General features: G+C 39.1%; 1 protein-coding gene across 1 annotated transcript in view; it reads right to left on the bottom strand.

The window, feature by feature from the left end:
• The window catches only part of LOC124097225 (checkpoint protein HUS1), a 177108-nt gene that overhangs the window by 80603 nt on the left and 70261 nt on the right, over window positions 1–26244 (bottom strand). Inside the window, exons 27-33 of the mRNA XM_058582002.1 lie at window positions 25693–25872; window positions 24544–24621; window positions 21922–22064; window positions 20675–20795; window positions 17099–17210; window positions 2308–2503; window positions 1489–1545 (exon numbers count right to left, since the gene is read on the bottom strand). Coding sequence (XP_058437985.1) covers window positions 1489–1545; window positions 2308–2503; window positions 17099–17210; window positions 20675–20795; window positions 21922–22064; window positions 24544–24621; window positions 25693–25872 — 887 coding nt within the window. The remainder of the gene's footprint in view (window positions 1–1488; window positions 1546–2307; window positions 2504–17098; window positions 17211–20674; window positions 20796–21921; window positions 22065–24543; window positions 24622–25692; window positions 25873–26244) is intronic.

The following is a 26244-nucleotide window of genomic DNA, read 5'->3' as shown; positions in this document are numbered from 1 at the left end:
GCACCCAGACAGAAGATGTGGACAGAGAAGTCTAGTAGTCCTGAGCCAGAACCCTGAACCACTGACCACATCAACATGGATGGGTAGGGAAGGGGATAGGGTCATCCTACTATGTTCTAAACATAAAACGAGGGATGGATGCTTGCTGGAGGTAGGGAATCATTGCTATGGTGACTGAGTGTGGGAGGTGGGTGTGATTTCACCCATCTTGCAGACTGGTGGCAATTGTGGCCAATCAAGAAAACGTGTGTCATGAAACCAAGAGAAGTGAGTCCCAATGAAAGGCAAGACCCCCACAGAATGTCCTCTGAGGGAGAGGATGGTGAGGAGAAGTGTCTAGTGAACTTGGCAGCGAGAGGATCCCCAGTGACTTTGATGAAAGCACTAAAGTGTTGATAAGAAGATGGAAGCTCAAATTTGACAGTTTAAAAATGCAGGACTGACAGCTAGTATAGGCCATAGCAAGCTCAGAACTCACTTTCTGAATGCTGTGCTATAAGGAGGTGCATAGAAATGAGGACCAGATAGAAGACAGTGATTTAAAAAAAAAAAAAGATTATTAAGCATGTTGGGTATCATTTGGCAGAGGGAGAAATGGAAAAAAGCCACAAAGGGAAAGCTTAACCCAAGGTGAAAAATCCCAAAAATGCAAAATGGGAGGGAGGCAGGACCACCAGCAGTAGGCACTCAGACTGGACCACCAGCAGTAGGCACTCAGCTTGACCATAAGAAGCATTTGTCATCCAGGCTGAAATAAGGCACTATGAGGTGGTCCTGAATGGGGTTCTGAACATAAAATGAGGGACGGATGCTTGCTGGAAGTAGGGAATCATTGCTATGGTGACTGAGTGTGGGAGGTGGGTGTGGTTTCACCCATCTTGCAGACTGGTGGCAATGAGAGACTCCCATGGGCTCTCTAAAGTGTGGCAGAATTAGAACATCTGTTGAAGGGGGCACAGCAGAGCATCAGAGATTTGAAGAAGAAAAAAAAAAGAATGCAGGGAGATAGGAAAATCCAAAACATGCATTAATAATAAATAATGTCTCTTTCACCAAATGATTCCTAGCATCGATAGCTCTTATGTTTAATCATTTCTACTTTGGGTTTCCAAATTTCTATAGAAATAAAGAAATTATTCAGCTATGATTGGAGATGCACAATCCCATTCACATGAATTCTTAGGAGAAAGTCATGTTTCTAATCTAAGTGTCAAAATATAACTCTAAACAGAATATTTTTCAAGAACTGATAATGGCGGGGCAACATGGCACAGGCTGGCAATATCAGAGGCTCAGAAGGCTGAGGCAGGAGGATTGCAAGTTTGTGGTCACTCAAACTAAAAAATAAAAGTTGGGGATGTATCTGAGCAGTACAGCATTCCTGGGTTCAATCTCCAGTACCAAAACATTAAAAAAAATGATCATGGCCTCATAATTATGCAAAAAAAAAAAACAGGAAAATAAAACATTGAAAGAAATAGCACTTACCTTATTAGAGAAGCTTATAAGATTTCTCAACATAAGAACAGAATGAATTATTTCTTCCTGCAGCAAAATCAAATAAACAACAAACAAACAAAGAAGAAATTAGTGTATTAGTTCAGTTCCAGCCTGCTTATGTAAAAGTAGAGCAGAATTTATGCTTTCAACTAAGAGATGACTTGGAGCCAGCCCTTCTCCAGTAAGACCAGGACCCCGGTTTGAGTTTTCTTTTCGGTCTAACATGCCTCTTCCTATGTACCTCTGGCCAGTCTCACATATCCCATCAAGAAACTGACATGAAAGAGAAGGAAATTAAGGGACAGAACTAATTGAAACTTTGAGAAAAGTTCAGAGAGAATGATAAAGGAAGAAAAACAGTAGTTCAAGTGAATAATCTTACAATGAAACAAGATTTTTTTTTGTAGATGTGAATGATCTCTAGTGCCCATTATAAGACAGAGGTGCAGAAATGTGAACAAAGATGGTAACCTTTGATTATATCATCATTTCATAAGAAGTTGCATAAAATAATGACTATCAAGGATATTATAGTCAACAAGATAAAATCAGATTGGATTTACAGAATTTTAACTTACACTAGAGGAATTATCTATTATTATGATTGACTTGCAGTGTTCATTTATAAGACATGTCAGAAGGCAAGAGAGACCAAACCCATGTATGGGAGCCAAGCTGGCTGCCTATCTGGTCACCTTTCTTGCTTGTGTTTCATCAGTATGACTACTTCCTGGGAGTCAAACAGCCATGAACCCACTACCTGACACAAGTTTACAGACCCTGCCCTCACCATGCTCTAGGCCATACCTGATCTGCAAAAGCTAATTTGCACACAGAAGAAATCAATGCATCCTGTATTTGTGACCATTGACCACAGGATGCATTTCTGTTCTCCTTAACCAAACGACTCAGGATCCCAGTGATCATGGTGACATAGTTCTTCATTTCCATGTAACTCCCCATCAGCTGGAGGGTGGACAGGTTTTTCAGACTGGAATTATATCTGAAGAAAACACAGAGCTATCATGATCAGACACATTGTAAACCTATTCATCTTGCCGACTAAGGGTGGAATGGAATTTAGTCTTGGGTGATTCCCGAAAGAAAGAGTATGACACAAAGGAGAATTGGTCTGTGCAGAGACAAGACATCCTGTCAAACTCCCATAAAACCCTTTGGTTTGAACTGAAAAGGGCTCAAGAAGTCACACAGGTACTGATATGGAAACATCATGTCAGGTGAGGAAATGTAGTCCAGAGATACCACAGAGGCTAGAGCTGGATGAAGTTTCACAGCATCCTAATAATTCAGAGTTGGTAATTAATGCTCAGATGCATGATGGAGTGGATATGCATACTGTACTTGTGGTTTCCGGTAAAATTACAAGTTAATAACTTCAGATTTCAACAACTGGGTATTAGTTTACTTATTTAAAAATGGTATATTTCAGTTATTTGCACTTGGAAAGACAACACGAAGCCCTGAAAATAGTCTAGTGTACAAGGTCAATGGTCAGTTCCAGCCCTTGCCCTGCAATTTCTTTGTTGTATCACTTTCAGAGCAACATTTTCCTGAATAAATGAGCCTCAGTTTCCAAATGTGTAAAATAGAAATTCCAATTTATTAAAAAATGTTGTGTGAACACTTAGCATGTATGCTTAAGCACACATTTGACCAATGGAGCAATGACTAATTAATGGAGACCAAGACTGTAGGAATCCAGACTGAAGATAAAAATACACAAATAAATCTGAGCAGAAACACCATGGGCTACACAAAGAGGGAAATACACTTTACAGTAGTAGTCTTGCTAAGTCAATAAACAAGCCAAACAAACAAAAACAAGCCCAGGGAAAAGGAATGGGTCAATACCCACAGTGATCATGATATATTTATCTAAAATGTCCAATTCTCAATGAAAAATTATGAGATACCCAAAGACACTTAAAGTATAGCCAAAACACATGAAAGATAAGCAAACAATAGAAATTGTCTTTGGGAAGACCTGAAAGTTGGACTTAGCAAAGACTTCAAAGCAGCTTTTATAAATATGTTCAAAGAACTAAAGAAGACCATATTTTAAAAATTAAAGAGCCAGGCAGGAGGATCATGAGTCCAAAGCCTGCTTCAGCAATTTAGTAAAGCCCTAAGCAACTCAGTGACACCCTGTCTCTAAATAAAATATAAAATAGGGCAGGGGATGTGATTCAGTGGTCGAGTGCCCCTGAGTTCAATCCTTGGTACCCACCCCCCAAAAAAAATTAAAGAAAGGCATAACAATAAATAATTAAACAGAGAACATTAATAAAGAGATAAAACAATACATTTATGATATAGAAAGAACCAAATGGAAATTTTAGAGTTGCATGTACAATAATCAAAATGAAAAATTCACTAGAAAGCTTCAAAAGTAGATTTGAGAAAAGAACGAATTTGCAAATTTGAGAATAGAACAATAAAGACCATGAGCCACAGAAATAAAACAGTTGGAAAAAAATGAACAGACTCATGAAAATGCTGGACATCATTAAATCCATAAATCACATTTTTCATTCTTAACTTATTTTAAAAGCCATTGCATGAGATAATATCTATAAAATGTTATTGTTGGGCCCATAATGCAGAGAAAGGTAATATAACAATAACAACATTAAGAATGGGGGTGGGGATGAAGCTATATTGAATAGTGAAGTGACACTAAATGGCAACTTGAACTTACAGGGATACTCGAAGACAACTAATAAGAAGATTAATATAGCTTTCGCTTCGCTCCGGGCGGAGAAGCTGAATGTGCAATCAGCAGTGGATTGTAAGTACCCGAGGCAAAGAAAGCTCAGTGCGCCCCGCCTTTTTTTTTTTTTTTGAATATTTTTTATACAGGGAGAGTTTGTGGATTGGGATTGCTGGCGGGGCTGTGGTTTCTGTGCCGAAAATCCACTCCGCGGGAGCCGCCATTTGCTTTCTGCTTGCTGTCTTGATGGCTCCGTATAAACTGTCCGGCAGCCGCACCTAGAGGTTGCAGCTGGGCTGCGTGCCGAGCCCTGTCCTCTGAAGGCTGGACTGCAGCCTCGAGCGTCTCTGTGGCCTGTTCGCCGCTGCACCTTCGGGCAGAGCCTGCTCTGGGGTCGTTCTGCACCCCCCTGCCAGGGGACCCGTGCTCCGGAGGAGGGGGACGGAGAGCCGCGGCGGCAGCCGCTTGGGCCCTGGGGCCTGGCACCGGGCTGAAGAGCTGCGGAGGCCAGGGCGGCTCTGCTACGGGCGCAGACAAGCGCGGACGCTTGCCAGGGCGACTCTGCTACGGTCGCAGACAAGCGCGGACGCTCGTCAGCGCGGCCCAGAGTTTCATTTCTAGAAATCTGGACTGGAAACAGAAGCAGCAGTTTGTATAATCCCAAGAACTTGCTTATACCAGGAAGCTGTAAGGGCAACATGAATATTACTGAGGAGATGTAACATGGTGGCAGGCGCAGAGAGATCAAGTCTCTGACATCTTCAACTGTGAGGGCATAGGGAGCCGTAAACTGTCTAAATGCTGTTTGCTCAGGATCACTAGGCAATGCTGAGCTGACGTGGATCTGGGGTGTACAGGCTGGGCCCCTCAGAACACACACACAGAGCCCGAATCGGAGGCAATTAAGCTCCGGTTTGCCTGCTTCATGTGACTCAGCACTAACGATCCCGCTGAAATAATTGGCCGGCCCTTAGGAACTTACAGAGGTAAAAGCCAACCGAGCCTTCATAGGCAGTGGCCACAGGACTGAAACGGGGATTGGGAGAGACAGTCAGGACCCACCCGTTGCATTGGTCATCCGGCAAAGGGAACAAACGGTCACCATTTGCATGGGATATCACCATGGCAGAGAAATGGCGTCATGGGCGGAGGAGATAACTGCAGTGAAACCAGCGCGACAGGTGTGTAATCCCCTAGCCATCTCTCTCCACACAGCGGGGGAAACCTTAAGGGCCACTCCCAGCTCTCCTGTGAACGCAATAACCAGACCAAGGGAACCAGGAATGGCGCAGGACTCGCGGCGCGGAACTCCCGGCTACCGCTCCCACCAGTGCTGACAACTGAGGTCTCTTGCACCAGCTACCGGGGGCGTGGCTACAGGAGGGCAAGCAAATTCGCTGGGGGATCTCAGCCCCAAGCTCTACAAACTTAGGGTCTGAGGGAGGCAAACAGGGAGAGTGAGCCCAGGTGTTCATGAAAACAGGGCTCCCAGGAGCAGCAGACCTGGCGTGTAGCCAGTATTGTGGTGAGCGCCACAGGTGAGCACGGCCTGGCTTGAGGAAACACAAGACAAGGCCCTAGACACTCAGGATTGGAGACCCGCCCAGTCTAGGAGAAAGAGCTGCTGCACAGTGAATGGTTCCCACCTATTGAGAGGAGAAGCTTGGCCCAGTGGGCACAGCTCCACCTACTGGAAGAGAAGTTAATAGAACTCTAGGACTGCATTTATTATTATTATTATTATCATTTTTTTTTCTTTTCTTTTTCTTTTTTTTTTCTTTCTTCTTTTTCTTTCATTTTCAATTTTTATTTGTTGTTGTTCTTTAATTTTTTTTCAATGTTTCTATTTTTTTTAATTTTTTTTTATTTTATTATTATTATTTTTTTTAATTTTAATTTTCATTTTTTATTATCACTATTATTTTTGTTAAAATTTTTTTTTTCCGTCTTTTCTTTCTTTCTTTATTATCTAATCTTTGTTATTCTTGTTTCTTTTGTCTTTTCATTTCTTTTCAATCTTCTTATTCCCCCTTCCTTGAATTCTACCTGCCTACTCTCATTCTCTTTAGTGACTTCTTCCCTTCCCTTCTAATATCTTTCCTCCCAAGCATCAAATAAATCTATAAGAGTAAACAGTAACTCAGCAGTCAAACAGAACAAGAAGTAACATGAGCAGCATAAAAAAGCAAGGAAGAAAAGGAGTACAAACAATGAAGGACAGCCTAAATATTCAGGAGGACCTAGAGTCAGCAGAAAAATGGTCATATAAAGAACTCAAGGAATACCTTAGACAGATGGAATGGAACCTTAAAGAAGATACGAGACAGCAAATCCAAACAGTGAAAGAACACTTTGAAAATGAATTACATAGACAGATAAAAGAAGAAGTTAAGCATCTTTATCAGGAGATTGAGATTATAAAAAAAAACCAAACAATAATTCTAGAAATGAAGGAAACGATAAACCAAATTAAAAACTCAATTGAGAGTATCACTAACAGAGTGGAGCAAGTAGAAGCCAGAACATCAGATAATGAAGACAAAATATATCATCTTGAAAAGAGCCTAGCCAACTCAGAAAGGCTGGTTAAAAACCACGAGAAAAACATCCAAGAGATATGGGATAACATAAAGAAACCAAACCTACGAGTCATCGGGATAGAAGAAGGTACAGAGATTCAAACCAAGGGAATGAGTAACCTGCTGAAAGAAATAATTACAGAAAACTTTCCAGAAATAAAAAAGGAAACGGATATACAAATTGTAGATGCATACAGGACACCGAGCACACAAAATCACAGTAGACCAACGCCAAGACACATTGTTATGAAGATATCCAATATACAGAACAAAGAGAAAATACTAAAAGCTACAAGAGAAAGGAGGCAGATTACATTCAGGGGTAAACCAATAAGGTTAACAACGGATTTTTCATCACAGACGCTGAAAGCGAGAAGATCCTGGAACAACGTATTTCAAACACTGAAAGACAATGGATGCCAACCAAGAATTCTGTATCCAGCAAAATTAAGCTTCAGGTACGATAACGAAATAAAAATCTTTCATGATAAACAAAAGCTAAAAGAATTTGCAGCCAGAAAACCAGCATTGCAAAGCATCTTGAGCAAAACTCTACACGAGGAAGAAATGAAAAACAATAACCAAAACCATCAGTGGGAAGTGCCTCTATAAAGACAGAGGGCGGGGGGAAAGCTAACCATGGAGAAACAAACTAAATTAAAAAAAAAAAAAAAAAAGAAGATAAATAATCAAACATGGCTGGAAGTACAAACCATATATCAATAGTAACTCTAAACATTAATGGCTTAAACTCTCCAATAAAGCGACATAGGCTGGTAACATGGATTAAAAAAACAAATCCAACAATATGCTGCCTCCAGGAGACACATCTGATTGGAAAAGACATACACAGGCTGAAGGTGAAAGGTTGGGAAAAAATATACCATGCACACGGTCCTCGTAAGCAAGCAGGGGTGGCCATCCTCATATCGAATAAAATTGACTTCAAGACTAAATTAATCAAAAGGGATAAGGAAGGACATTATATACTGTTAAAAGGAACCATTTACCAACAAGACATAACAATTATCAATATTTATGCACCAAATAATGGTGCTGCGACGTTCATAAAACAAATTCTCCTCAAGTTCAAGAATCAAATAGACCACAACACAATAATTATGGGTGACTTCAACACACCTCTCTCACAATTGGACAGATCCTCCAAACAAAAGCTGAATAAAGAAAATATAGAACTCAATATCACAATCAACAACCTAGACTTAACTGACATATATAGAATATATCAACCATCATCAAGTGGATATACTTTTTTCTCAGCAGCACATGGATCCTCCTCAAAAATAGACCATATATTATGCCATAGGGCAACCCTCAGTAAATATACAGGGGTGGAGATAATACCATGCATTTTATCTGATCATAATGGAATGAAACTGGAAATCAATGATAAAAGACGGAAGGAAAAATCCTACATCACATGGAAAATGAACAATATGTTACTGAATGATCAATGGGTTACAGAAGACATAAAGGAAGAAATCAAAAAATTCTTAGAGATAAATGAAAATACAGACACAACATATCGGAATCTATGGGACACAATGAAAGCAGTTTTAAGAGGGAAATTCATCGCTTGGAGGTCATTCCTCAAAAAAAGGAAAAACCAACAAATAAATGAGCTCACACTTCATCTCAAAGCCCTAGAAAAGGAAGAGCAAAACAACAGCAAATGTAGCAGAAGGCAAGAAATAATTAAAATCAGAGCGGAAATCAATGAAATTGAAACAAAAGAAACTATTGAAAAAATTAACAAAACTAAAAGTTGGTTCTTTGAAAAAATAAATAAGATCGACAGACCCTTAGCCATGCTAACGAAGAGAAGAAGAGAGAGAACTCAAATCACTAACATACGGGATGAAAAAGGCAATATCACAACAGACACTACAGAAATACAGAAGACAATTAGAAATTATTTTGAAAACCTATATTCCAATAAAATAGAAGATAGTGAAGACATTGATAAATTCCTTAAGTCATATGATTTGCCCAGACTGAGTCAGGAGGATACTCACAACTTAAACAGACCAATAACAATAGATGAAATAGAAGAAGCAATCAAAAGACTTCCAACCAAGAAAAGCCCAGGACCGGATGGGTATACAGCGGAGTTTTACAAAACCTTTAAGGAAGAATTAATACCAATACTTTTCAAGTTATTTCAGGAAATAGAAAAAGAAGGAGCTCTGCCAAATTCATTCTATGAGGCCAACATCACCCTGATTCCGAAACCAGACAAAGACACCTCAAAGAAAGAACACTACAGACCAATATCTCTGATGAACATAGATGCAAAAATCCTCAATAAAATTCTGGCGAACCGGATACAAAGGCACATCAAAAAAATTGTGCACCATGATCAAGTTGGATTCATCCCTGGGATGCAAGGATGGTTCAATATACGGAAATCAATAAATGTTATTCACCACATCAATAGACTTAAAAATAAGAACCATATGATCATCTCAATAGACGCAGAAAAAGCATTCGACAAAGTACAGCATCCCTTTATGTTCAAAACATTAGAAAAACTAGGGATAACAGGAACTTACCTCGACATTGTAAAAGCTATCTATGCTAAGCCTCAGGCTAGCATCATTCTCAATGGAGAAAAATTGAAGGCATTCCCCCTAAAATCTGGAACAAGACAGGGATGCCCTCTATCACCACTTCTATTCAATATAGTTCTCGAAACACTGGCCAGAGCAATTAGACAGACGAAAGAAATTAAAGGCATAAAAATAGGAAAGGAAGAACTTAAATTATCACTATTTGCAGATGACATGATTCTATACCTAGAAGACCCAAAAGGGTCTACAAAAAAACTACTAGAACTAATAAATGAATTCAGCAAAGTGGCAGGATATAAAATCAACACGCATAAATCAAAGGCATTTCTGTATATCAGCGACAAAACTTCTGAAACGGAAATGAGGAAAAACACTCCATTCACAATATCTTCAAAAAAAATAAAATACTTGGGAATCAACCTAACAAGAGAGGTGAAAGATTTATATAATGAAAACTACAAAACCCTAAAAAGAGAAGTAGAAGAAGATCTTAGAAGATGGAAAAATATACCCTGTTCATGGATAGGCAGAAGTAACATCATCAAAATGGCGATATTACCAAAAGTTCTCTATAGGTTTAATGCAATGTCAATCAAAATCCCAACGGCATTTCTTGTAGAAATGGATAAAGCAATCATGAAATTCATATGGAAAAATAAAAGACCCAGAATAGCAAAAGCAATTCTAAGCAGGAAGTGTGAATCAGGCGGTATAGCGATACCAGACTTAAAACTATATTACAGAGCAATAGTAACAAAAACAGCATGGTACTGGTACCAAAACAGGCGGGTGGACCAATGGTACAGAATAGAGGACACAGAGACTAATCCACAAAGCTACAACTATCTTATATTTGATAAAGGAGCTAAAAGCATGCAATGGAGGGAGGATAGCATCTTCAACAAATGGTGCTGGGAAAACTGGAAATCCATATGCAACAAAATGAAACTGAATCCCCTCCTCTCGCCATGCACAAAAGTTAACTCAAAGTGGATCAAGGAGCTAGATATCAAATCAGAGACTCTGCGTCTGATAGAAGAAAAAGTTGGCTCCGATCTACATATTGTAGGGTCGGGCTCCAAATTCCTTAATAGGACACCCATAGCACAAAAGTTGATAACAAAAATCAACAAATGGGACTTACTTAAACTGAAAAGTTTTCTCTCAGCAAGAGAAACAATAAAAGAGGTAAATAGGGAGCCTACATCATGGGAACAAATTTTTACTCCTCACACTTCAGATAGAGCCCTAATATCCAGAGTATACAAAGAACTCAAAAAATTAAACAATAAGAAAACAAATAACCCAATCAACAAATGGGCCAAAGACCTGAACAGACACTTCTCAGAGGAGGACATACAATCAATCAACAAGTACATGAAAAAATGCTCACCATCTCTAGCAGTCAGAGAAATGCAAATCAAAACCACCCTAAGATACCATCTCACTCCAGTAAGATTGGCAGCCATTATGAAGTCAAACAACAACAAGTGCTGGAGAGGATGTGGGGAAAAGGGTACTCTTGTACATTGCTGGTGGGACTGCAAACTGGTGCGGCCAATCTGGAAAACAGTATGGAGACTCCTGGGAAAGCTGGGAATGGAACCACCATTTGACCCAGCTATTGCCCTTCTTGGACTTTTCCCTGAAGACCTTAAAAGAGCGTACTACAGGGATACTGCTACATCGATGTTCATAGCAGCACAATTCACAATTGCTAGACTGTGGAACCAACCCAGATGCCCTTCAATAGATGAATGGATAAAAAAAATGTGGCATTTATACACCATGGAGTATTACGCAGCACTAAAAAATGACAAAATCATAGAATTTGCAGGGAAATGGATGGCACTAGAGCAGATTATGCTTAGTGAAGCTAGCCAATCCCTAAAAAACAAATACCAAATGTCTTCTTTGATATAAGGAGAGCAACTAAGAACAGAGCAGGGAGGAAGAGCAGGAAGAAAAGATTAACATTAAACAGATACATGAGGTGGGATGGAAAGGGAGAGAAAAGGGAAATTGCATGGTAATGGAGGGAGACCCTCATTGTTATACAAAATTACATATAAGAGGTTGTGAGGGGAATGGGAAAATAAACAAGGAGAGATATGAATTACAGTGGATGGGGTAGAGAGAGAAGATGGGAGGGGAGGGAGGGGGGATGGTAGAGGATAGGAAAGGTAGCAGAATACAACAGTTACTAATAGGGCATTATGTAAAAATGTGGATGTGTAACCGATGTGATTCTGCAATCTGTATTTGGGGTAAAATTGGGAGTTCATAACCAACTTGAATCTAATGTATGAAATATGATATGTGAAGAGCTTTATAATGTTTTGAACAACCAATAAAAAAAAATTAAAAAAAAAAAAAAAAAAAAAAAAGAAGATTAATATACTTTAAAAACACTTATTAAAATAGATTGTACCCTTTTTTCTTTTCTAGTTTCTCTAAAAATAGATTATATAAAAGAATAATCATAACATTGTATTATAGCATAATATAAGTTATTTACATAATAATAACTTCACAAAAATAAGAGAAAATGGAGCTATATAGGTGTAAGTTTCTATATCTAACTGGAAGCAATTTAATATTAGTTTGTAGAAGTTTCTAATAAGCTAAGATGTAAATTGTAAGCTCTAGAGCAACAACAAAACAAGAATCTGAAAAATATACTTAAAAATCATTAAGGGAGGGCTGGGGTTGTGGCTTAGTGGTAGAGCACATGGCTTACTTAGCATGTATGAGGCACTGGGTTCGATCCTCAGCACCACATAGGAATTAATTAATAAAATAAAGGTATTGTGTCCATCTACAACAAATATTTGTAAAAAATCATTAAGGGAATTAAAATGGTAAAATACAAAATATTCTTTTAAGAAAAAAGGAGGTGATAAAGGAAGAAGAGAGGAACAAAATAATCATAGGACATGTAGAAAACAAAAGTAAAATAGTACACCCTACATTCAATGATTCTAATAATAGCAAAAAACTGTGAATGTGTCACACAATCCAGACAAAAGATAGGGAATAAAAGACTGGCTATGAAAATAAGATGCAACTAAAGGATAAATGTAGGCTGAAAAAGACATAAATACAAATAGATACTATAAGGCACCTAGAAAGGTTATATTTATATCAGACTAAAAATAAATTAAGACAAAAACAAGTATTAGTGATAAAGAACATTTCCCAATGATAAAATATTAGGAAGATAAAAGAAATTATAAATATATAGGGACCTAACAACAGATGCTGTACACATGAAGCAAAAACCAACAGACCTATAGGGAAAGGAAAAAAAAATAAATTATACTGTCAATAATGGGTAGAAAAACAAGGAAGAAAATCAATAAAGCTTTGTAAGAGTAAAACAATAACATGAAGGAAATAGGCCAAACAGATATCCACAGAACATTTTAACCCCCAAAAGTGGAATACACATTCTTCTCAAGTAAAGGATTTTTTGGGGGAATATACCATATATGTAGGCCATTAAAAAACTCAATAAAATTTAAATTATTGTAATGATACAAAGTACATCCTCTGACCATGATGGAATTAAATTAGAAATCAAAGACAAAAAGAAATTTGGCAAATTCATGAATATGTGAAAATTAAATGACGTATTCATAAAGAACCAATGGTTCAAGAAGCAGCAGAAAGGAAAATGACAAAACACTTTGAAATTAATGAAGGAAAGTACCCGGGATACAGTTAAAGTAGTGCTTGGGGTGAAATTTATAGCTACAAATGTCTGAAAGAAGATATCAAATAATTAGCCTATATAGAGAACAAGAAAAAGAAAAGCAAACTAAACCCAGACAAGCAGAAGAAAAGGAATGTTAAAGATTAGTTCAGGAATGAATGAAATTGAAAAAAAAAAATCAGAAACCCTAAGTAGTTCTTTGAAAAGATCATCCAAGCTGACAAATCTTTAGCTAGACTGACAAAGACACAAAATGAAAATAATGAAATTATTAAAATAATGAATAAAATGAATATCACTACTGACCATATAGAGATAAAAAGGACTACAATGCAATTCTATTCTTTTAAAAAATCCTGTGTACCAAAAGATTACAGAATATAGATGAGAAAATTTCTAGAAAGAAACAAATGACTAAAACTATGAGACTACATTAGTAATTTTAAAACTTTCCAAAAAGAAAATACAGATGTAGATAATTTCACTCATAATTTTTATCAAATTTTCACAGAAGAATTGATACTCATCCTCACAAAATGTTCCAAATAATACAAAAGAACACTTGTAAATAGACTGAGGGCAGTATTACCCTGACACTAAAACCAGACAAAGGCAAAGCTAAAAGAAAACTACCAGCCAATAATGCTTATGAATGTAGACACAAAACTCCGAAGTATAATATTAGCAAAACCAAATCCACCCACACAGAAAGAGAATTATATGCTAGGACCAATGGGATATATTACTGAAATGTAAAAGTGATTCAACATGTGAAAAATGATCATATATAAATATAACTTGTGTCTTATCTGTTTGGGAAGTTATGACAAAATTCTTTTTTAAAAATATTTTTTAGTTATAGATGGACACAAATCTTTCTTTCTTTATTTTTTTAATGTGGTGCTGAGGATCGAACCCAATGCCTCACATGTGTAAGGCAAGCGCTCTGCCACTGAGCCCCAGCCCCAACCCCCAAAAGTCTTGAAACTGGATGAAATAGGAAGAACAGAAATTTATTTCTCACAGTTCTGGAGATTGGGAAGTTCAGAATCAGTGTACTGACAGGATGAGTGTCTGGTAAGGGATGCTCTCTGCTTCCAAGATGGCACCCTGTTGCTTCCTCAAGAGAGCGAGAACACTGCATTCTCATGTGGAAGATGCAAGGGTAACAAGGGCCTAGATGGGTCATTCCAGCCCTTTTAAAAGGGTACTAATCCCATTCATGATGGCCAAAGCCCCCTACCCGCCCCCCAACCTTGATACTGTTACACTGGAAATAAAGTGTCAGCATGAACCCAAGTATCCAAACCTTATTAACTTGTTAATTAGAATAAAGGACCAAAACCATATAATCACATCAATAGGCCTAGCAAGAGCATTTGAAAAAATTCAACATACTTTCATGATTAAAAACACCCAATAAGCTAGGAATAGATGGGAACGTCTTCAACCCAATAACAAACACCTACGAAAAACTAATAGCTAACACCATACTAAACACAAGGTGAAATACTAAATACTTCCCCCTAATCATTAAACTGGAGGTTCTAGCAAGAACTGATCAGGCAATAAAAAAGGAATAAAAGGCATCAGACTGGAAAGATCACAGTGTTGCAGTCTCTATTTATAGATTAAACAATCTTATATATGGAAAGCCCCAGAGGAAGTGCTAAAAAAACTACTGAAATAAACATATTTAGCAGGGTTATATGGATACATGATCAATATGCAAAATCAATTATCTATCTACTACAATAAAAATTCAAAAATGTAACTAAGAAAATAATTCCACTTATAATGACATCAATAATAGTGAAATACTCATAAATAAACTCAAAAAAAAAAAGAAATACAAGATGTGCCTACTGAAAACTATGAAACATTGTTGAAAGAAATTAAAGGTCTAAAAAATAGGAGACATCCCATGTCCATGAATTGGAAGACTTAATGTTAAGATAGTGATACTTCTGAAACTGATCTATATATTCTAGAAAATCCCTATGAAAATCCTAGTTAGCTTTTGCTTTGTTTTGTTTTTTAACACCTTCATAGGTGTTGGTAGCCCTAGCCCACAGTATTAGGAAGGGCAGGCTAAGTTGGAGCAAGAGAGAGGGTGGCCAACACCAGTCACTGTGGCACCTATGCTCTGTTTTGCTTCTGCAGAAACTAACAAGATGCTTCTAAAAAGTCATGTGGAACTTCAAGGAATTTGGGACAGCCAAATCTTATGAAGAAATAACAAAATTTGGTTCAGGCTTCTCAGTTACTGTAGTTTACTACAAAACTACAGTAATCAAAAAGCATAGCATTGGTGTAAAAGAGATATCTAGAAAATTGAACAGAATGAAGAATCCAGAAATAAACCCTAACATGTGGTGTTGATTTTTGACAGAAAGCCAAAGACAATTCTGTGGAGGAAACAGTTTTCAACAACCTGTGCTTAGAAGTTTGGATATTCATATGCTAAAGAATGCAGGTGGAGCCCTACACACACACACACACACACACACACACACACACACACAAACTCACACACACATATATACACATACACACACAAATTTACTCTAAGTGGATCATAAACTTAAATGTAAGACCTAAAAATACAAAAACTCTTAAGAAAAAATACAGATGTAAGTCTTTGTATTATTTCACTAGGCAGTAATTTCATAGATTGACATAAAAAACACAAGGAATAAAAGAGAAGATAATTAAATTGGGCTACTCAAAATTAAGTAGGGTCTTCAAAAACTTTTATTCTTCAATGGATAATCAAGAAAGTGAAATGAAAAGAGACTGAGAGAATACATTTGTAGATCATATCTTTAAAGGAATTTGTATGCAATGCCTACAAAAAAACTCCCACAAATTAATCATAAGAACAAAAATAATTCAAATAAAAAATGGGCAAAGTGGATGAATAAATATCTAGAAGGAAGATACCCAAAGCACATGAAAAGATGCTCAGCATCATAGAGCATAGGGAAATGAAAATCCAAACTTCAATGACACTCATTAGAATAGCCATAATCAAAAAGCAGACAACAACCAGTGTTTGTTAAGATGTACCCTCATCCAGTGTTGGTGGGAATACAAAAGGGTACAGCCATTTTGGAAAACATTTTGGCATTATTCCAAATGCTAAAACTAGATTTATCATGGTTGTCAGTGTTACCAGAAGTTATGCATGGTTATCAGAGTTACTAGTAGTTCCACTTCCAGTTACCTACTCAAGAGAACTGACAGCATCCCTGCACACAAAATCTCACACAAGAATGCCTAGAACAGAATGGTTTGTTATAGAACCAAAGTGTGGGAAAAAACCCCACATGTCCATTAATTTAAAAATAAAAAAAACAAAATGTGATATATCTATACAATAAATAATATTCAAAAATAAAAAGGAATGAGGTACTAATATATGATACATATAGATAAAACTCAGAAACATTCATGAAGAAAAACAGTTATTAAAAATCACATTTCATATCATCCCATTGAAATTCCAAGAATAGGCAAATTGGTAGACATGACGTAAAATTAGTGACTACTTGGGGCTGGGGCTGGGGCTGGGAGGAGGAAACTAAAGATAGTGGTGTGGGTACAGGAGTGGCAACTAATGAGCACATTATAATAAATACATTTTATGGTCGTGAAAATTGTCTAAAACTAGATTGTGCTGAAGATTGTACAATTCTGTAAGAGTACTAAGAACCAAGGAATCGCACACCTTTAGTGAGTGAACTATATAACAGGTAAATGATACCTTCATAAAACAGTTCTAAAGAAAGCAAAAAGTGTGTCATGGGTTCTGAAGCACTGGCACAGATGCCACAGAAAGGTGAGTCAACAGGACTATAGTGACAGAACCCCAACTTCTCCTTTTGCCCATCCTGAAATCAGTTCCTGCCACTCTGCCTTGCTGCTGCCCCCTGAGGAAATATGGACACTGCTTCGGATGTCTGTGTGGTGTGGTACTCACAGGTCCTCGCTGAGGCAGTCTTTCCCATGGAAACGGGGCAGCACGGTCACCGCCACAGAGCACGCCAGTGCCTTGGAGCCTTTGCTGTCTGTGATCTCAGTAGAAACGATGACTATGAGAGAACATGACAGGAGGGTCATCCTGAATAGGTGGCTACAGAGATGCCTCTTCACACCCTGAGAGCAACTGAGCAGCACCAGGTGGATGAGCTTAGTCCTGGCAAAGCGCAGGATGAGAGGAAATTGCAGGCTGTTTGCCCTCTCAAGGTGCTTACACTGTGGTTACCAACAAACCAGCAAATAGAATCTCCTTTGAGCAGATCCATATGATGGAATGATGACGGTTGCTTCAAGGGCTACTACAATAAGGCAAGGCATGGGAGTGGTACTTCAGGTTCTCCACTTCTGGGAAGATCTCACACCCTAACATAAAAATCTGAGCATCAGTACAAGGCACTGAGTGCCAATCAGACAGGGAAGACAAGCGGTGTCACGGAGAGTTGGTAGGCAGAAGGCACCATTGTATGCTGTGGGTGTCAGGGAATGACTCATTTATTCACGTGCTCCCCCATTCACTCATTTGACCCACAAAAGGTGAGCCTGTGGCAGGATAGGAGGTTATGGCCAAAAAGGATTGTCTGTGCCCTACAAGTAATCCTGTCCACTAGCAACGTGAGGAGTGCTGAAACAGGGTGAATGCCAGGGCCACGGGGAGCTCACAGAGTGAAATATAGTCTCCCTGATGGTCCATCAAGGGCTGGGGTAATATTTTAATCAGTTCCTAAATGACGTGTATAGATCTAACAGGTCTAGAAGAAAGGTGAAGACAAAGTCTAACTGAAGGAAGTTTGCATGAAGACATAGGAATGTGGCAGGAAATGGCTCTGCTGGGTCTTAGGAATCCCTCCATGTGGTAACAGCTCCAGGTATGCTGAGGAGACCTGCAGATGAGCTCAGAGTATGGGTGATTATCAAGTGGTGAGGGTCATAGGTGCAGATGTGTGACTTACACAAGAAGATACATGGTGTGTTGATCTATGCACCCTGGTGTCTTCATAACATCTTCAATTTGAATCCCAATGCTAAGGGTTTGGGAACTTAATTTTAGAGGTCATTTCTTCTCAAGATGTGGTCCCAGACACCTGCATCACTGGAAAGCTTGCCTACAAGAAAATTCTAGGTTCTGCCTTTTCCCCGGTAATATTTCTGAGTCAGTAAATATTGTGTGGGCCCCTAGAAGCTCCAATTTTGTTTTTTGGGTTCTTTTGGTATCAAGGATTGAACTCAGGGGGGCACTTAACCACTCAACCATATCCTCAGCCCTTTTTTGTGTGTATTTTATTTAGAGACAGGGTCTCACTGAGTGTTTAGGGTTTCCCTAAGTTGCTGAGGCTGGCTTTGAACTTGTGATCCTTCTGTCTCAGCCTCCTGAGCTACTGGGATTATAAGTGTGCACTATAATGCCTGGCAAAGCTCCAATATTATAAATCCCCCACTGCATAAAATGTTGGTCCTACGAATCATGATACAGAATATGAGAGAAAAAAGTAGGCTTTGGGTAAGATTGTTCAATTTTACACACTTAGTAGGTGCCATATTAATTTGTGCAAAAGATGGAACATAATAAGGTATGCATTATGTATCTAATTTTGTATCTAATTATGTATCTAATATTGAATGCAGATATTCATAGGAATTGATTATGATAATCATGAACATTAGAAGCAAAATCACACTTGTGAAGGACCTGAGTACCATCACTAACCCTGACACTACTCCGGGATTGTGACCTGAAATTTGATTCTAAAAAATCTGTCAACATGGTGCTCAGGCCCAAGTTCTTCTGTTTGGATATCTGGCTAGCTCTATAGTCTGTGGCAGGCCTTGTGAACTGAGGCCCCTCATACCCCACATGCAGCTCTCAGGGGAGGGACATGCCAGGTCTTCATATAAGAAGGTTGCCTATGGAGGTTGGGCCTCCTTGCCTGAAGGACACATTCTGCTCTGACCAAGCTCTTAACATATATCCCTGGCTTCGGACCCTCTACTGAGACTTGGGGGAGCTTGGGATGAGCATCCATCATGAGAATACTTTCCAAAGGACAGAAGTTGAATGCAATTTAGCATTTTAGGATTTATTAGGGCAAGCTCATGAAAGTCAAAATCAACCATTCGGTCAACATCTACTGTGCTAGCCTTTTGTTGCTTGACTTCACCAAACCTCAAGCTCAGATGGAAGTACAAAGGCATCACAAAGTGGAACATGATTAGAAAGCTCACAACTGCACCATGCTCAGGAAAGTTTTGCTCAATTTGACTAGAATCTAAAAGAAAGTACAAGTGTTTTAATTGGAGGTGACAGGCAAGATTTCACAGAGAAAGTACTTTCACTAGACTCAAAGGAGAGGTGAGATTTCAATACATCAGGGACATGACCTAGTTCAGAACTGGGGCTGAAATAGTCATATCAACTCAGTTCAAAGAATCTTCTAGATTAGTGACTCTCAACCTTGCCTGCACAGAGCAACTGTCCAGAAGTTAAAAAACAAACAAACAAACAAAAAATAGCAGTCACCCTGAAGAGTCTAATTTAACCACACTGGGTTGTGCCTACCCAGGTACTGTGTTAAATGATGGAATCTCTTATATGTTCAGGTGAGGTCCATTCCCAAGTGCTGATTTAGAAATGGACAGGACTTCAGGGGCAGGGATAGGAGTAGAAAGTTTCCCACACTATGGGATTCATTTTGCTTGGGGATTAGAGTTTATATATGAAATTCATCACAAAAGTTCATGCATTCAAGGCTTAGTCCCTTGCTTGGTGCTACTCAGAGGTGGTAGAACCTTTAAGAAGTGGGGCCTAGAGGAAAGTCTTCCTGTCATTGGGGGTGTGCCCTCATAGGGTACTCCTTCCTCTTTCATACCCAGACTTGAAGTAAATGAGCCTCCACATCACTTGCTCCTGCCATGATACACCGTGCTGCCACAGGCACAAGGCAATGGTGTCAATGAATTATAGACTGAAACCTCCAAAACTGTGTGCCCAAATAAACTTTTCCTCTTTTTAATTTGATTCATCTCAGATATTTGTGATAGTAGTGAGAAGTGAACTAACAAAGGATCTATAATTAATTTGCTAACTCAACATTACTTTATATTATTTTAATACTTTATCTCACATTATTTTTTTGGTCTGAATACCTTGATTTGGTTTCACTTATACTAAATGCAAGATTCACTAGATACGCCATATTTCATTAGTAAATAAGAGATAGATTGGTGTTAATTATTTAATTCATATAAAAATTCTTTGGCATTTTATTATCTATATTATATGTCATTTAAAATTTAAAATGTGTGGTGTGTGTATGTGTGTGTATGTGTATTTACTGATATTTATTCTAATGTTCTTCCTGCACCAAAAGGTAGGTAATCAAACTAAACTAAAAAACATTAAACTCATCAAAGTGAATAAATAATTTTAATTTCTACACACATAGTTTTAAAAAATTTTTAGCTTTTGTAAATCAGGAGAAAATGTCTGGAGCTTAGTGATCCAACTCACACTGTTACGTACCTTTGTAATTGTCTGAGGGCTCACCAGCTGGCAATGCAAAATAATACTGGGTGTCTCTCCCATAGTATAGGGTGTGTTTGGAGGTGTTTCCTATCTGGTAACTAAATTCATAATGAAAGTCCTATGGGGAGAAAAAATATAGGATACTTCATTTGAATGGCATCATCTATAAATATACATCTGCAACCTTCATTGCACCCAAGGACATATGCTGCAGCCAGAAACAGAATAAATGAGAGTCAAACACGGTCTCCGGCTACACAACAATGCACAACAATGTGCAGAGCTCTCCTGGTTCCACTTGCACAATTCTTCCCTACAGAGCTCTCTTCCAAAGGATCCAAAGCAGGAATAAAACAAGATTCCTCACTCAGGGTCTGCTAGCTCTCCAGCCTGGAGGGTCCTGTCAGTCATGAATCAGACTGACAAGGGTTCCTCTAGGTGAAGAGGATCCTGCTGCCCCCTGCAGTAGCTAGGCACAATGTAAACATGAGTGACAACAGAGAAAGGAGATGGGACACACACTCTGTTAGGAGCAGAGGCCTTTGGAACTAGACTTTGAGGAAAGACCTGGGCCTTGTCTCTCCTAAGGACATGTGTGGGCTTCTTGAGAAGTGACAGAGGCAGAACAAAAGGGCAGAGACAGGCAGTGTATAGTGCAAGAGGACAGGGAGGATGGTACCAAGATTGCAATGTTGTAGCCTGCAACCCAATCTCAAGAGGAAGCTTGCTAACCCAGTCACAGAATGAAGCATTTGTTCCTTCACACACCTCTCTAATCATCACAAACTTTCTATAAAAAAAGAAAATAAAAGAAAGAAAAATATCCATAGTGACCTTCTCCATTGCCCAAATCAGGAGAGTAAAATGAAATCCAAATTAGAGACATGCCCCAGGGTCAGGGTCAGATTCCTCTGAGTTACTCACTGCCTGCTTGTGTGCACAGCAGTAATGGGGACTCCTGTTCTGATCATATGGTAGAGGCCCTGAGTATCCCACTGTGTTTCCTAGTAAGAAAGTCTGTCTCTCCTTCAAAACTGGGGGCCATTCTGACCTTGTTTCCATTAGAGAGAGGGAAGGTCCCGTTCATGCTTGAACAACTTTCCAACATTTGACTGCAGGCCCAAGTCCTTCACAGATGGGAAGAAGAGGCCTTAGTTCCTACTGCATGCCATGCAGAGCTCACCATAACTTCCAAAAGCTGCTATTACCTTTGGTCTCAGTACAGGAAAGGGGCTGCCACCTACCGGTTTTCCTGACATGCAGAACACACTGAAGATGGTGTGGGCCTCCAGACCATGGTGGGGCTGCACATGACAGGCCATGTCCTGTGGAGCTGGGTTGATTGTCAAGTACAGCTGGGCTTTACCTATTAAGTCTTGCTTTGAAGCTAAGAGAAAAATGGGATAGAGTTTTGAGCCAGGATGGAAAACAACAGTAACAGAAGTTTTTATAGCAAAAAACTTAGAGCAGTGGTTCTCAAAGGGAGTCCCCAGACCAGCTGCATTTGCATCATCTGGGAATTGAAAGGCAGATTCTTGAGCCTCCCCTCAGACCTGCTGAATCAAAGACTGAGACGCAACAGTCTATAGTTCAACAGACTTTTAAGAGTTTCTGACAAAAGCTGGAGTTTGAAAACACTGCCTTAAAGCATGCATTCATAGAAGAAGCATTTTAGAAGAAGCATTTACTGGGTGCTTACTAGGTGGGGAAGGTACATTCCCAGACCCTGGGCAATGACAGTAAATGAGACAGACCAATTCTCTACCCAGAAACCACACAACACCCACCAATAGAGACCAAAGCCTGCGGGGAGAGGACACTGACAGACACATTACCCCACAAATCAAACCTGTTCCATTCCCCTATTCTCTTTAAGCCTCAGCCATGTACATAAAGACATCTAAGTTGAATTTATTAACTGATACAATTTTATCTTCTCATTTTATTAACTGTATTAATATCATAAGTATTTTCCATGTCATCATATAATGCCCCAAATGGCTAAGATATATGTGTGTGTGTGTGTGTGCGTGAGTATATATATATGATTTGTTGAGTAGCTATCCCAGTATACATAATTATTAGTTCCCAATGATTAAACATTTTATTTTCCACATTCTGCTATTATTAGTCACACTATAATGACTATTCTCATGCATAAACTTTTTTTAAAAAATTTGCTTTTTAGATATAGGTGGACAAATATCTTTTTTTTTTTTTTAGATAGAGAGAGAAGAGAGAGAGAGAATTTTTAAATTTTATTTTTCAGTTTTTGGTGGACACAACAACTTTATTTTTTATTTTTATGTGGTGCTGAGGATGGAACCCAGGCGAGCGCGTTACTGCTTGAGCCACATCCCCAGCCCAATAAATATCTTTATTTTATTTTTATGTGGTGCTGATGATCGAACCCCGTGCCTCATACATGCTAGGGGAGCACTCTACCTCTGAGCTACCAGCCCTCTCATGCATAAACTTTTTAATCTTTCAATGTATTTTTCTTGATATGAATTATAAGATGCAAATTTGCATGTCAAACTCTAAAATCTTGATGCCAATGATCATCATCAAGTGTCACAATAGGGACCTAGAGAACCTGTGCTACATACTAAGGGCCGTGTTAACACTGTTTATGTGTTATATTATCTAAGGCAGCTCCTTCAATACAGGTAAAATCCAAGAGGAAAAAGTAACTAATTCCACCTGGCTGACCAGGAAAATCTCTATGAAAGAAGGCATTTGAGCAAGTAGCCCTAGGGTACAAGTTATATACTGGTTAGGAAAAAGACCTGAGGATAAGAATGGGCATCTCAGCTAAAATAACTCTGATGGGAAGGACAGAGTCACACAGTGGCCCAATGTGTTGGGAAGAGCATAGCAGGTGAGGGAAGCTGTCAGGGAGAGTGTGGGGCAGAGGAAAAGGAAACAAGACAGGACATCTGGGCCCCCAGCTCACTGTTCCCTGCCATCCAGGGACACTGAATAAGCCCAAGAACAAGCCCATGGACAAGCTCCCAGGGGTCTCCTGCGCTGATAATATATGTGGCCTATCAAAAAGAATGGCTATAAGCTTGTCACTCAGACAAATTTCAGAAGCAAGAGAAAGAGGCCCAGCAGAAGGACAAGAGGGATTGTTAAACAAAAGCAGGCATTGTCCCTCTTCAAAAAATAGCAGGGACTTGGCTTAGTTTGGGGGCAGGAAGGGGCTCACAGTGGTAGTAAGAATCCAGAAGATCTGTGGGGATCTTTGCCCCATCTACCAAGTTTCAGAAGAAAGTGAACCTCAAGTTTTTTCCTCAGGTGATGTGAGAGTTAATGCATGATACAAGATTGAAAATGCATGGTGGGTTTTAATGAATGCAAAAATGTGGACATCGTCTCTAGATAAATATTGTTGAATCCTCTGTACTTGTTAAAAAGGAAAATATCAAGAAGTTACCTACAAGTATGATCTCAGAATGAGTCATAGATATGTGGGAAGGGATGTTGGGCACTGGGAAATAATATGCACGTGGGTGAAGCCTGTTTCAAAATAAAATAAAAAGGGCTGGGGATACAGTGTGTTTGCCTAGAATATGTGAGTCCTGGACTCAAAAGCATTGGGGGAAAATGGCAATCTTTTACCCTGTTTTAAACATGTGCCTGATTCCTCAAGGAAGAGTAAATCACAGAAACACAACCACTTCCTGCTCTTGTTCTCTAACATAAAGGAGCAGGGAACTGACATCTGGAGAGAAGGGGAGTTAGGACCCTGGTGCAAATGTCTGCAGGAGTAACAAGTGATTGTCCTTTCCAAGAAAAGATGAAAATACAGCCAAAACACTTATGGTTACCCCACACCAGATCCAACCGGCAGCATAACATACCCACAGACGCTTGTAGAACATATGTCTCTCCACTGCTCAGTGAGTATGGTTTTATTGTCACAATAGGTTCTGTGATACCTACAGAAGAGAAGGCAGCCACAAGGAAGCAAAGGTCAGTGGCCTGCAGGACAGGGGTCAAGCAGAGCCTAGGCATCAAGTTCTGCTCTTGCTCCAGGGATGAAAGTAAAATACGTTGTATTTGGAAATGCCACTAGATTGTTACTACCTTCTCTAAAGAGATGAAATCCTATTTCTAGGTCTCTCCTGCCCAGTAGAAGCAATACTGAGGTTGGATCTTTCATCCTGGCTCAGAAACAGTACTAGTTTCCCAAGAAGCAAGAGAATGCTGGTAAGATTTTATTTTATGTGTTTACAATATATTCAGTTTTCAATTTTGCTATTTTATGAAATTATAAAGTATGATTAAGGAATATCAAAGCAATTTTTAAGTCTTTGTGGATGTTAGTTATGAGAAATTCTCAATCTGGGTGTAACTGTTGTCCTACTGTGCTGGTTTGTTCCTCAGCAGACACAGGTTGACCCCCACACCATGTACCTTTGAATCAAGAGAGACCTAGAAAACAAGGTTGATGATATAAACAGGGATAGTTTTTAAACATTGTAATTTTGCAATGATATTTCCCAAAATGTTTTAAGGAAGAGTGAGGGGGAAATCACTGAAGAATGGTGTGAGATTCAGAGCTTAGGGAGTGGCCTAATGATACCTATTACTAGAAAAGGCAGTCACCCGACAGATAGGGAAAAATCCACATGCCTGTGCTGGGGAAAACTGGACAAAAACCCAACTGCTGTGCAGGGGCAGCTTCATTTTGAACCATCCATGTAAATGGTTCATCAAGTGGCTCGTCTAATCTGTGAAAAGCCACACCAAGGTGGACACCAAGGCATTTGGACGCATGCAGATATGCATCCCCCTGTCAGTCTGTAGATGAGGGACGCATGTGTACAGCAGAAGGTAGCTCTAGCCTGGGTAAAGGAGCCCTGGGCTATGGACAGACACAAGTAGGAGAGGGAGAACAGCTCCAAATACTTATCTACTAAAAGGAAAGTTTTATAAGAAATTGAGGGCTGATATCCAGAGTTTTCTGAAGCAGCTAGGAAATCAGGACACAAAGAGCACATTCATACCCGATGAGGTGTAGCCTTGGAAAACAGCTCTGCTGATCAGGGCCTTGGGCCAGTCGATCACAAGGGCAGGCTCAGCTCTGCCGGCAAGGAGAAAGGGGCCCACTAGGTTGTCCCCCTCACCAGGGCTCTCTTCCTCAGCACTCATACTCAGTCCTGATCCTGGGAGGCCTGTGTAGTTCCCTAAGAAGATCAACCAAGTCCATGGATGTTATGCTCCATGCATGCATAAATATAGCACAATTAATCCCACTTTTATAAATAATTATAACACAACAAGTAAAATAAATAAATAAAAGATAGTGCAATGGGGTAAAGGAAGGGGATCGGGGGAGGAAGGAGGGGAGGAAAAGTGGAAATACTGTGGAGTTAAATGGAACACATTATGTTATATGCAGGTATGAAGAGGTCACAATGAACCATATTATTGTGTATAATTATATTCACTAATAAAAATATTTAACAAGAGAAAAAGTCATGATCTCCTTAAAGCACGAATGACTCAATGTTGACATTAGTGACTATTTCTACAATTGCTGAATACCACATGTGTAA

The sequence above is a fragment of the Marmota monax genome, unplaced genomic scaffold (genome assembly GCF_021218885.2).
Source record: "Marmota monax isolate L192 unplaced genomic scaffold, Marmota_monax_Labrador192_F-V1.1 WCK01_AAM20220418_F8-fsc00342, whole genome shotgun sequence".
NCBI lineage: Eukaryota > Metazoa > Chordata > Mammalia > Rodentia > Sciuridae > Marmota > Marmota monax.
Note: the sequence above shows the minus strand (reverse complement) of the source record. Positions and strands in the feature narration are given on the sequence as shown.